Source organism: Carassius auratus, chromosome 45 (assembly GCF_003368295.1).
Source record: "Carassius auratus strain Wakin chromosome 45, ASM336829v1, whole genome shotgun sequence".
In the NCBI taxonomy this organism is placed as follows: Eukaryota; Metazoa; Chordata; class Actinopteri; order Cypriniformes; family Cyprinidae; genus Carassius; species Carassius auratus.
This window is the reverse complement of record NC_039287.1, coordinates 1,331,559-1,343,572: the sequence shown is the minus strand read 5'-3', so window position 1 is coordinate 1,343,572 and position 12,014 is coordinate 1,331,559. Positions and strand designations below refer to the sequence as shown.

Below are 12,014 nucleotides of genomic sequence, written 5' to 3'. Positions count from 1 at the left end.
CGCACTGTAGTTGACTGTATCAAAAAACACCATATGATATCCTGAGCTTTGCAAACTCAGTAGGTCGGGACAAAACACCAGGTGTGAAACCGATGTGAATCTTATTTATGCAAAGGTTGTACTGTACATTAGAGATTAATATTTCCTAACCTTGGGAAGATTCATTCAGCACTCCTGTTATTTCATGAACAATTGACCACCAGGTGGTGACACTGTAGATTTATGCAAAGGCATTAATAGGACACCATCCTGCAATTAAAATCAATATGAGAAGAAATCAGTTAAATCAAAAGAGACAGTACTTTTGAACATGATTTATCATAGAGTTATGAAAAAAGCATCACGTTTGCAATACTTGAGCACCAAATTATCTGTAAGAATGATTTCATGTGACACTGAAGACTAAAAGTGCAGCTTTGCCATCACAGGAATATATTACTGTTACTGGTATGTGAATAAAGGCGCATGAGGAAGATGATACACAAAAGGGTTCTTTTATTGATCGCGGAGGAACAAGGGCACATCCAACATAATACACAAACTTAACTCCACATATAACAATAATCACGGACGAGGAGGAACTAAACAGACAGGGTATTTAAGAACAAGGGAGGTAATCAGGGATTAATCAAATCAACCAAACAAAAACAGGAAAAAGACCAAATAAGGAAACTGAAAGTCAATGAATTTAACAGTTACATTTTAAAATATCTTAAAATTGAAAACATTATTTTAAATTGTAAAAATAATTTGCTCTATTTTCAATCAAATGAAGACGAGAGATGAGAGACATTTAAACATCTTATTGAACCACACATTTTTAAATGGAAGTATGTGTATGTTTTAAATACTCGCCTTATTTTAAAAAGTAGTAGAGAGTTAGGCTAGAAGTAAGCCTTGGGTTTGAATCCAATGTCATGTAATGCTTTACGTCAGTGGATGTATATCAGAAGTTGGGCTGCATTTTCATGCCTTTAAATGAGAGAGCTCTGCTGCTCTATATCAGGATGTGCTACTGATGACAACTACAGCAAATATGCAGAAAAGCTTCAAATTCTGGCTCCAACACGGCCACTTATATTACTCGCTAACAAAGTTAAAACTCCTTCTCGGCAGTTCCTTGGTATTAGATATGTCCCTGCTGTGAGCTATTTTTTTTTCCAGTTTTCAACAGAAGAAAAGCTGATTGTCTTACTCAGTGTCTGTGGTGGTTATGGCCTTCACAATAACAGTTAACATAATATTAAAAACAGTAAAGTAGTAAAAAGTCTCAAAACTGGTAATAATTATAATTTAGAATGCATATCAGATCACCAGAAATCGACGTGACAGTGTTTTATGGTTTCAGTATACTGTAGAAAATCTGCGTTGTAAAAATGTGGGTAAGCAATTTGGGAAAGACTGGTGGTTGGGTAATGCTTGAAAAAAAAAAGGTTTTATTTCGTTTTTACATTACTTTTGTAAATATGGATATTATTGGTTGTGAATTCTCCAGTTCTGACCTCTACAACAACTAGGCTAGGCAGGACGCAGTAAATTATGGAGCAGATGAAAGTCAATTGTCTGTTGTTTGTTCAGGGGATCAATAATGTATTTGGGGTCATTAGAAAAGTTGCTCGGGAGCCAGAACCTGATCCAGGATCAGTGAATTATTCACCCGTGGATGCATGCAGTTCAATGACAGTCAGAAAGTTATTATTTCACCACTTATTTGGGCACATATCACTCACAATTTTTCCTTTTTTGAGTCCTTCTGGATGAACAATGGTGCTGAGTGTGTCATTTCACATTTGAATATAGCTGTACCTTAGAGGCAGGTGCTAAAACAGTTAGCAGTTTAGAGTGGTTTAATGTGTTTTCTCATCATATTCAATGACTGTCTTTCTCTTCCTGACTGTGATGCAGTAATAGACAAGAGAGTGTGTGTACGCTAACTACATGTGGCATTTAATTGGTCAGTCCAGAGCTTCTGATTGCTTTGGCTCACTGCCTCAGTTTTCATAGAGAGTTGAGTTAACATTAATTTTTGATCAAATAAATGCAGCTTTCAAAAATATTACCAACTTTAAACAGTATTAAAATTAATAATGGCTGACTGCTAATAGCAGTAAATTTATAAAGTTTGAAAATAGATATAAAAAATTCGTAAAGACATTCATGATATCCATTTCAGCTTTACATACTTTAATATTTTATTTCATGTATAGAGTCTATTTGTGTGTGTGTGAGTGTGTGTGTGTGTGTGTGTGTGTTTCTGTTGTTGCTATTTTTCAATGTCTTTGCAGTTGTCTCAGTGTGTGTCCCTCACTGTGACCAAACCACCTTTTTAAGTTCAGTGCACATTGGGCCGGACCAAAGTGAGTGAAGGGCAGTGTTAGACCGTTGTTTAACACAGCTGTCTGACTGATCTTTTTGTGTTTGCAGGTTAATTGGCACTTTCTGCATGGTTCTGCAGAAGGTGGTGGAGGAGGGTCACTTGGAGGTGTCTGACACTCTTATTGATGACAATAACACAGCCATACAGGTGACACATGTGGATCGCAGGCAATGTGTGTGTGCGTGCGCATGTTTATGTTCTGGTCTGACAGATCAGAAATGCTCTTTTTTCATATAACACACCCACCCACAAAAAAACATCCATTCACATATTTCACCACAGGGGGCTGTTTTTGCAAAACTTGCACAAAAATGTTGTTGTCATGGTTACATGTCTACTCGGAGGCTATAGGGAACTGTTCAGTTTTATTTATCTTTTTTTGTGATATCCACCATCATGTGCAGGTCGATTTCTGTATGGGTCCTGCTCATCTGTGTTAGAATAATGAATTGCTTGATCTCGTTGTAGGTGGAGGTGTTAAAATCACCTTTGATTGTTGATCTGCTGCATTTTCAGCCAAGATCTTTACAACAATTTTATTGATCATTTTGTATTTCAGACAAGTATTTCCATAGAGATCAAATATCAGACCATGGATGGGAGTGTGAAGGTGTGGAGCGATGGTGAATTCCTTGATATTCCAGATGACTGTGATGGAACTTTCCAGTTTGAAACAGACAGTCTACTCTCTGGACGCAGCCAGGGCTCCGCGACGTCACCTGGACGATCTGTCCACGGCATTCCCACATTCCGCAAGTAAGTGTGTCACCTTAGCCAGCCGCAGCTAAAACAAACACCCTAATCATCTTCCTCTGTTTGCAGGGGCACAGATAATTCTGTGATGATAATAGGAATGAAGAAGATAATGAGGAGGAAATAAGATGAAGCTTTCTTGCATTTTTATTATATTTGTCAAGTTAAGTCAAGTGAGTATAAAGACATGTCAAGGAACGCAATGTCGTGCTTAACATGACCGTGGTGTTGCATATACTGTATATACGTGTATACAGAGGTATATACTGTATATAAAAAATATATATATACAGCTATATAAAAGAAGTAATCTAATCAGACAACATACATTTGCTCATTGTATTAACAAATAACATTATTAGCACATCTTTTTAACACTGAGGACAGTTTTGCTGAGTAATGAAGACATGGATGACTGGAGTGTGTGGGATGCGCTGTTTTCCACTAAGCCTTCCAGTCTCCACAGGTCCACTGATCTATAAACTATAGCCATACACAGACACAAGCGTGCTCCATCATGGTTTGTGCGTGGGCACCGTTAGTGTTTCTCTGTGGATGTGTTTACATACTGATGCATATTGATGATTACTGCTAGAAAAACCTATATCGGCAAAGTCGTTTGAAGTTGCTGCTAGGTCAATTAAAGCAGCCACAAGAGATTTGTAGGTGGTTTTGGATTGTTTCGAAATCCCTATTTCATTTAGTAAGTATTAAGCCAATAAATCATATTGTTATTTCTGGAATGCAAGTATTCATTTAGATCTGTGTTTGTTTTAGATTGTTCTCTTTAGCAAGTGTTTTATGAGAGCTGCTTATCTGTTTGGATTACCTTTGCTTGCTTACTCTCTTTTTGTTTCAAGTAAATCTCCATGAAGACAATCTATTTCATTTTCCATATTAGTGTGTTTCTTATGTCTATTATATTCATAATATAAAATATTAAGACAATTTAAATATACTACTCTGTTCATGTTGCCTCTGGATATGGGCCTTATATTAATGTTTATTTATCATTAATTAACTGAGCAAATGAGAAGAGACAGGGAGCAGATAAGAGAGAAGGAATCGTTCAGGTCTGAATAAATAGGATATGATATGATAGTTTATTATGCATTGCATAGTTGGGATAGATGACAGCTCTTAAGTTTGACAAACAAACAAACAAACACACACATACACACCAGAAAAGATTCAGTTTCTTTTCTCCATTCCTTTCTTCTCACTAGTAAGCAAGCAATATGTCTGGAGACCTTATACAACATATTTTATTTTTCTGACCAGTGTTTCATACTTAATAGATGACTTCAGAGCTCACACAAAAAGCCTCTTTCAAAGCCTTGAGACTCTTTGAAAACCCTGAGCCTATGTTTTTTCATTCAAAGTTTCTCCCTTTTTATGAACTGAATATCATTTTAAGAGTCCGGCTTCAGTGCTACTTTATATTTCATACCAATTAGCGTCTTTAACACTTTGAAGAATTAATATTAATTACAAAATGTATTTTTGTATCAACTTATGTCAGGAACATTCTGGAAACTGAACAGTTATCTTTAAAGACACTTAAAAGTTATTTAAAACTTATGTAGTCATATTAATTGTTCTAAGTAATAATAAAATAACTAAAAAAAGGTTTCCACAGTTTTAAGGTTACTTTACATTAAAATGTTTAATAATGTATCCCACTTGAACCTCATTCCTGGTGCTGTTTCATTCTTGATTACATTTTTTTTTTTTGTTTCGCTATGAAGAAAGTGTATGTTTGTGTGTTGTACAGCTGAAGTTGCTGGGACCCAGTGGGGCATGGTGAAACTTCTGTTCTGAAGTCATTTCTAGTCCTCTCTGATGACTAAGACCCCTCTTTCATCTCCACCTCTCTCTCTTCGATATTTCTTCTTTATCTCTTTCTAGCTCTTCTCTTTCACTCTTGTTTCTTTCCCTATATAGCCATGAATCTGCCTACTTGAACTTACACTGAAACTGTGCTTTCCATACTCAGATATTCTGTGTGTAACAGTCCAGTGTCCATGGACAGTTGCAGGAAATAGAAAGCCGAATAAACACAAGAAACACTGACTGATGATAGTCTATTTTATTTTGCATCAGGCAATGCATCCTGTGAACTGCAGGGCTGCCCTGACCAATATCTCCAGTTCTGTTTCATTGATTGGACTCTCACTTTTGTTTACAAAGACTGTGTCTGTTGTGACTTAGTTGAAGATGGTATCAGCTTAATGATCAGTTTAATTCATGCCGAAATCCCGGTAAATCCTTTTCCCTTTTGCCAGTATTGGACTAGGTATGTGGCTTGTATCCAAGGCTAGATTTAAATGGTTGTGATGGATTTGCATTGCTATTGCACCTGTAAATGTGTGATGTATTTAAAGCCCTATATTTTTCAGAATTGTATAAGGGTTTTGTTCATTTTCTTTTAATGTTATTTGAAGAGCTCCACAAAAAGCACCTGCATTACTGAACCAGCTTAATAAAGCTTTTGATGCCTCAGTAGGACCATCCAGCTTCTATCGGCCTTTTGTGTGCAACATCATTATCATATAAAGGACGTTGCTTCATTAGAAGAGGTGCTTTCGTGTTTAGTAAAGCAGAAATTACCACCCTGTTGTGGGTTTAATCAGGCCTGGGGTGATTCACTTGTGACCCAGCTTGGGTCAGCTTTTTATGGTGTTTTCCTTTATGGTTGTAGAGGGGTTTAGGGACATTTTTGTCTGGATAGGCTGACTGGCTGAATAGCGAAATCTAATGCAATCTTGAAGACCAGACAAAGTGGTTTAAATTATCTAAGACTAGCTTAACTACCTTAGGTTGGTTCAAGATGTTGAAATTGCCAGTTCTGATCAGATAAATTGTTTTAGCCTGCTGTTTGTAAGATAAGCTTAATCAAGATAGCAGGAGCGTTATTCTCTTGAGCCTGGTGCAGTGACAGGCAAAAGCTTGCAGTCAAATTAAACTTGAACAGAATTGCACAGGGATGTTTGTCACTTTAGAGCTGTTGCATTACTCTAGTGGTCCAGATTGCTGTCTTTGTTGAAGTATAATGTTTAGACTCAATTAGGGTGACCACCTGCTAATAAGGCCAAAGGGGGGACAAGGGGTATGTTTATGAAGGACAATGTGGGACACTGCCTTGCACGGTGGTGCCCCCACACCATGGGCAGACTCACTGATAGTGGTGTACCCATTTCTAGCACATACCACCTTACATGGTATATTAATAATGCCCCCTAAACATGTGTAATTGCTGATGTATGCTCATGACAGAATTGACAGATGCACTTCCACTTACGATTTACTGTAGCTATTTAATTTTATTTATTTATCATTACAATTTATTAACTTTAAATAAATTATAATATAAAATGACATGATTAAAATGAATTGTAGTTGCTCAACACCACAGGAGCAGTTAAAAAAAAAGTCTAAACTCGCAACTCCAGAGGTTCACGGAACGAGAAGGGGGAGAAAGGATGGTGAACTTGCATGTTAGTAAAGGAAGACGCATGAAAAAAAAAAAAAAACAGTTTGAAACAGGACACACTTAATTGATGATGGCGGTGCCTCACTTTCTCCGTTTTTCGAATTGGAAAGCATGCATCTAAAAGTTCCTTCCCAGTGTGTATTGTATGCATGTGTTTGCGCTGTCATGACAACCACGAAAAAGTTGACAACAACCTAGTCAGCAGTTCAACTGAAGGGTGGCTGTGGCAACAGTAGCGTGCTGAACTGTCAAGTAATGTTCGTTTGGCTGCCTGGGGCTCGAGGATATAGAGCAACCAACTTTTTTTGAGCAAGCATTGAATATGCGTGACACAGTCTCAATTTGTGGGACGCATGAATTGGGCTTCAAACGCTGTGCGCGCACGCGCTACGCGGGACGGGTGGTCACCCTAGACTCAATCGCTCCATTCTTTTGTTTTTCTCTCATCCTCCTTGCATAAAACTGTCACAATGAACCCCCACATTCACTTTAGAAACTAGGGCACAAAAGCTCAAAGGCACTCATTTTTTTTTATAATTCATTATTTTAATAGAGAGTTGTATTAATGAAACAGAAATGTGCTTATTCATTTACGCATTCTGGGAAAAAAATGAAATAAAATAAAATACAAAGAAGCCTCATATTAAAGCAAACACTTCAGAGTATGCATGCCTCGGCTGAATAGTGTTTAAACTGTTAAACTGTAGCTGATCTATACAGTATACATTTATAATTTTATAGTGACCCAGATGGGAAAATAATGATGTTAATCCTATGCTACTATATGTTAGCCCATAACTTTATTCTGATCAGTGATTTGACAAAGAATTGACTTTGATTTTCTATTTTAGCGTAGCTTTTTTGGCTAGAGAAACTAGCCCCAGACAGTTCTCCCAAGTGCTTGAGCAATATAGAACTGATACGCTGCTTTATGCGTTTGATGCATCCCATTTATCTATGTTTAAATGTATTGTTGTGCATGTATTCCATGTCATGGTTGAGGAATGGCCTGTGACGTACTCTGAGACTTTCGTGGATGTGAAAGATCTTAAAGATTCTGTTTTTGAGTGTCAGTTGTTTAAAAAAAAAAAAAAAAAAAAAAAAAACATTTAGTGAGCACCAAATCAGTATATTACAATGACACTGACGATGAATTCTAGAGTAATAATTCCTAAACATTCAGCATTGCCATCACAGGAATAAATTAAAATTTCAGATATATTATTTTGAATTACAGTATATCTAATAGTTTGTCATAATATTAATGTTTTATTGTATTTTTGATCAAACCACAAACAATTGGAGCCTTGGTGAGCATAAAAGGCTCAAACACAGGACAAAATCTTACTGGTCCTAGACTATTGAATGATGTTTATGTTCAATCTTACTCTAACTTTTTGTGTCTTCTTGATGTACTACATTATGCCACATTTGAGGATTTTGAGTGTTAATATTCCATCATGTCTGAATGCCTCAAGCAAATACAAATGAAGTGCCTTTCACATTTCTCTCACAGGTGTCATGTTATCTCTTTTCATATTGTGTTGATAGTTGTTGTATTGTTTGTATTATGTTACAGGCACAGGTCATAATCTTAAACAGGGTTTAGAATAATTGGTTTAGGATAAGTGAAATTTTTAGTGCATACCAGTTTTCCCTCATCACTCATAATATCTAAAATGTCATTTTATCTCACCCCCACACACTAAATTAAATGCAAAGGTCACTCTTCAGTAAACTAGGGGAATTACACTCTTTATTCACACACTTTATTAAAGTGGGATTGTCGTTTTGCCAAGGTTTCACTTCTTAAGGAAACATCAGATGATCCATTTAATATACTGTAGATAGATTGAGATATACTATATGAAAGCCAGTTAAAGAGCAGCATTTGGCATTTAATGATGGAATTAAATGTTATTTATTTATCTCAAGTGCTTCATTAAATGATAGTCTCCACAAATGTCCTTCTCCTAGGCATAAGGATCTCAGCTAAGAAGGCAATCTGAGACTCTGGTTTTGTTTTCTGTAACGCTGTTCATCAGACTGATGATTTACTGAACAACCTACAGTATCTAGACTTAACAAGTTAGTGCTGAAAGTCAGTGTATACAGGTAGACCTACTGTGGCACAGAATTAGCTCCAAGAAATCCCTTTATCATTTCGTATCTGTAGGTTGCCTATTTCTCCTTGACTGCTGAAGTGAAGCCTTTGATTAAACAAAGCTGGTCTCATCACGCTCTAAAAATCATCTAATTAGTGTTAGGTTACCTTGCCATGTCTAGATACAATACAGACTTTTCTTCTCGATTTTTTCCACTCTAATCATAAGTGATGTCCAAGTGAAAGTCTAACCATAGACTGGAGTGTTATTATATATAATATATTTAAGATTTCTTTTTGTGGTGACCCAACACTCACAGAAAAAGGACATTGTTGAGGTTAATAACCTTTTATAGTTAAAGATTTATTTGCATGATCTGATAAGCCAAGTACATTTGTAATATATACATACTGTATATACCTGTATAGCAAAAACTACGACTTTATTCAGCATTGTCTTCTCTTCTGTGTCTGTTGTGAGAGAGTTCAAAACAAAGCAGTTTGTGATATCCGGTTCGCGAACGAATCATTCAATGTAAACGGATCTTTTTTTCTCCAATACGCATTAATCCACAAATGACTTAAGCTGTTACCTTTTTAATGTGGCTGACACTCACTCTGAGTTCAAACAAACCAATATCCGGAGTAATTCATGTATTCAAACAGTACACTGACTGAACTGCTGTGAAAAGAGAACTGAAGATGAACACTGAGCTGAGCCAGATAACGAACTACAGACTGACTATATATATATATATATATATATATATATATATATATATATATATATATATATATATATATATATATACAGTACAGACCAAAAGTTTGAAAACATTACAATTTTTTATGTTTTTGAAAGAAGTTTATTCTGCTCATCAAGCTTGCATTTATTTGATCAAAAATACAGAAAAAAAACTGTAATATTGTGTAATATTGTAATATTATATATACCAATACTACCATTCAAACATTTGGGGTCAGTAAGATGTTTTAATGGTTTAGAAGGAAGGCTCTTATGTCCACTAATGCTGTATTTATTTGCACGCACAGCCACTTAGAAGATTTACATCTGGGCAGACAGGTTGCTGACGTCGTCAAGCATCGTTTGAATCTGCGCGTCAGAAACGGAAGTGCTAAAAAACGCTAAAACTTGGCTTCATTTGTCTCAATTGAGTTCCAATGGGGTCGCTGTATCCATTTCTTTTACTGTCTATGACAATTACAGGAACACTTTACCCCTGTATTTGCCGGAATGGCAGTGTGAAAGGGGCTTTAGATGGATCTGCTGACTTATAAGCTAAAACTAAAATTACAAATATTATGATTTTCCTTCTCTTGATTAAGTTTGGCTTTGTTTATTTGTCCAGCTACAGATGTGTACAAGATACTGTAGCTCATTTGTCATATATATATCAGATCTTTATTAATTTCTATTAATGAATAGATTCTTAAAAAACAAGCTCTGCAGACTTTCACTTCGGTGACACTTCCAGATAATGGCAGTGTCCTTCCATCATAAACCTGAGATGCAAAAATAAATAAATAATAATAATTACAGAATAATATCTGAAATGGTGAAAAAAGTATCTGCATTTGCATAATCAGTACTTTCTTGACATGTGATATAAGTCATACATCTAAATAATATGATGTCAGTGTGCTGTGATGTTGTTACATTTTCTTTCTATTTAAAATTCTCAAATAATTTAAAGGGAAAAATCTTTCATCTTGTCCTGAGAAAGTATATATCCACAGATCACAGCTAATTGGAGAACTGTGCCCATCTTGTTGAATAATTATGGACCCGTTATTTGTCCAGCCGGCTTGTGACATCATCAGCCCTTTGTAGGTGAACTGATATCTAATCACCATAATATCAGTGCAGAGTTATTGGACACCACTAGGGCTATTGTGAGTAGGGGCTCGCTGATGAAACGAGTGTCTGGTCTAAGTGATAAATATCACAGAAATGTTCCATCATGGGAAACCTCCCCTGCTTGACCTGTAGATCAAACATTTGTAAATTGGAATCATTCTGATACTTAAATATCTATCCTTTGCTATACCTATGTGTAAGCCTTATGTATTAATAATTTATTTGATTGTGAAATGTATCCAGATTGTTCACAGCTTTTTATACAATATATATGTAGCATAATCATATTTCAGTTTAAACTGGTATAAATTATTCAGTGTTTGGGAGGCCCAGAGGTAGAGATGATTTAAAATTGAACCACAGTGCAAATATTGTCACTTTTTTCCCCCGTTCATGCCCATTTAATTCTTTGTTTTATATTATAGGACGGGAAAAGGTGTGTTTTCAGCAATGAAACTGGGAAAGACACGTGTCTCTAAAGATGGACACAAAAAAGGAGGTAAATATTGCTGATCATTAGAGAGCTGGATTTACAAGACAGTTAATTGTATTTATTTATTTGTTGAGAGAGGAAAACAAACAAATGGCATTGTTTTTAACTTACTAAATTTTGTGTCTGCATTTTGAATCGATTTAGTGCTGAAAGCACTTTATAGCTCAAGTTTATTGTACTTTTATTACCTCAACTTTAATTGTACTTCTTGAACTTAAACTTCTTGAATCTCAACTGGTTTTGCTTCAGGATATTTTACATTGGATGTAGGAAAGAAAAGAGAATCATAAAATTCAATAGCAATTTCAACTCAGCAGTGCTCTTGTGTGCAGATGATCCTGCCATTTTGGATGCAGAAAATCTGGATCGAAAGGTCATGCGTCTGGGCGGTGGGGTCGACCATGATACCATCTCACTGGCCTCTGTTACTGCAGTAACCACTAATGTCTCCAACAAAAGGTCACATATCTCATGTGCACATGGTGTATTTTTAAAGCAGTACACTTTCACATTTGATGTTTATCTGTTCACATCCTTTGAAAAGGTCACATGGAAGAAACCCTTCAGTATTTCTTTTTCTGAGTGCTTTTTTTTCTTTTTTTTTTGAGGAGTAAGAGCAGTTTATTGAGTTTAAAGTATGCATGTTGATATTTTATCCACAACAAAGACCTTATTTTATATTTCATGTAATTAATTTGATGAAGATGACTGAAAAATTGACAGTCCTAGTTTAAATGTGTTTTTTTAAGTTTGATATTCACGTTTTGTTTTTCAGATCAAAGCCTGACATTAAGATGGAGCCCAGTTCAGGGCGTCCTGTAGATTATCAGGTATGAAGAGAGGCGAAAGAACACAGAGAAAGTTAGGGGAGCTCAATAACATTCCCACATTCCAAAACTCCAGGCCTTGAATTGC

At 35.9% G+C, this 12,014-nt stretch overlaps 1 protein-coding gene across 10 annotated transcripts in view; it reads left to right on the top strand.

The window, feature by feature from the left end:
* The window catches only part of LOC113062825 (otoferlin-like), a 46,956-nt gene that overhangs the window by 14,997 nt on the left and 19,945 nt on the right, over nt 1–12,014 (top strand). For 9 of the 10 annotated variants that reach the window (XM_026232836.1, XM_026232833.1, XM_026232830.1 and 6 more), the window contains 5 exons: nt 2,425–2,524; nt 2,937–3,133; nt 11,032–11,105; nt 11,432–11,558; nt 11,875–11,929. In XM_026232836.1, coding sequence (XP_026088621.1) covers nt 2,425–2,524; nt 2,937–3,133; nt 11,032–11,105; nt 11,432–11,558; nt 11,875–11,929 — 553 coding nt within the window. Of the gene's footprint in view, nt 1–2,424; nt 2,525–2,752; nt 2,842–2,936; nt 3,134–11,031; nt 11,106–11,431; nt 11,559–11,874; nt 11,930–12,014 lie in introns of those variants that run through there. The other variant, XM_026232835.1, reaches the window with a different exon arrangement.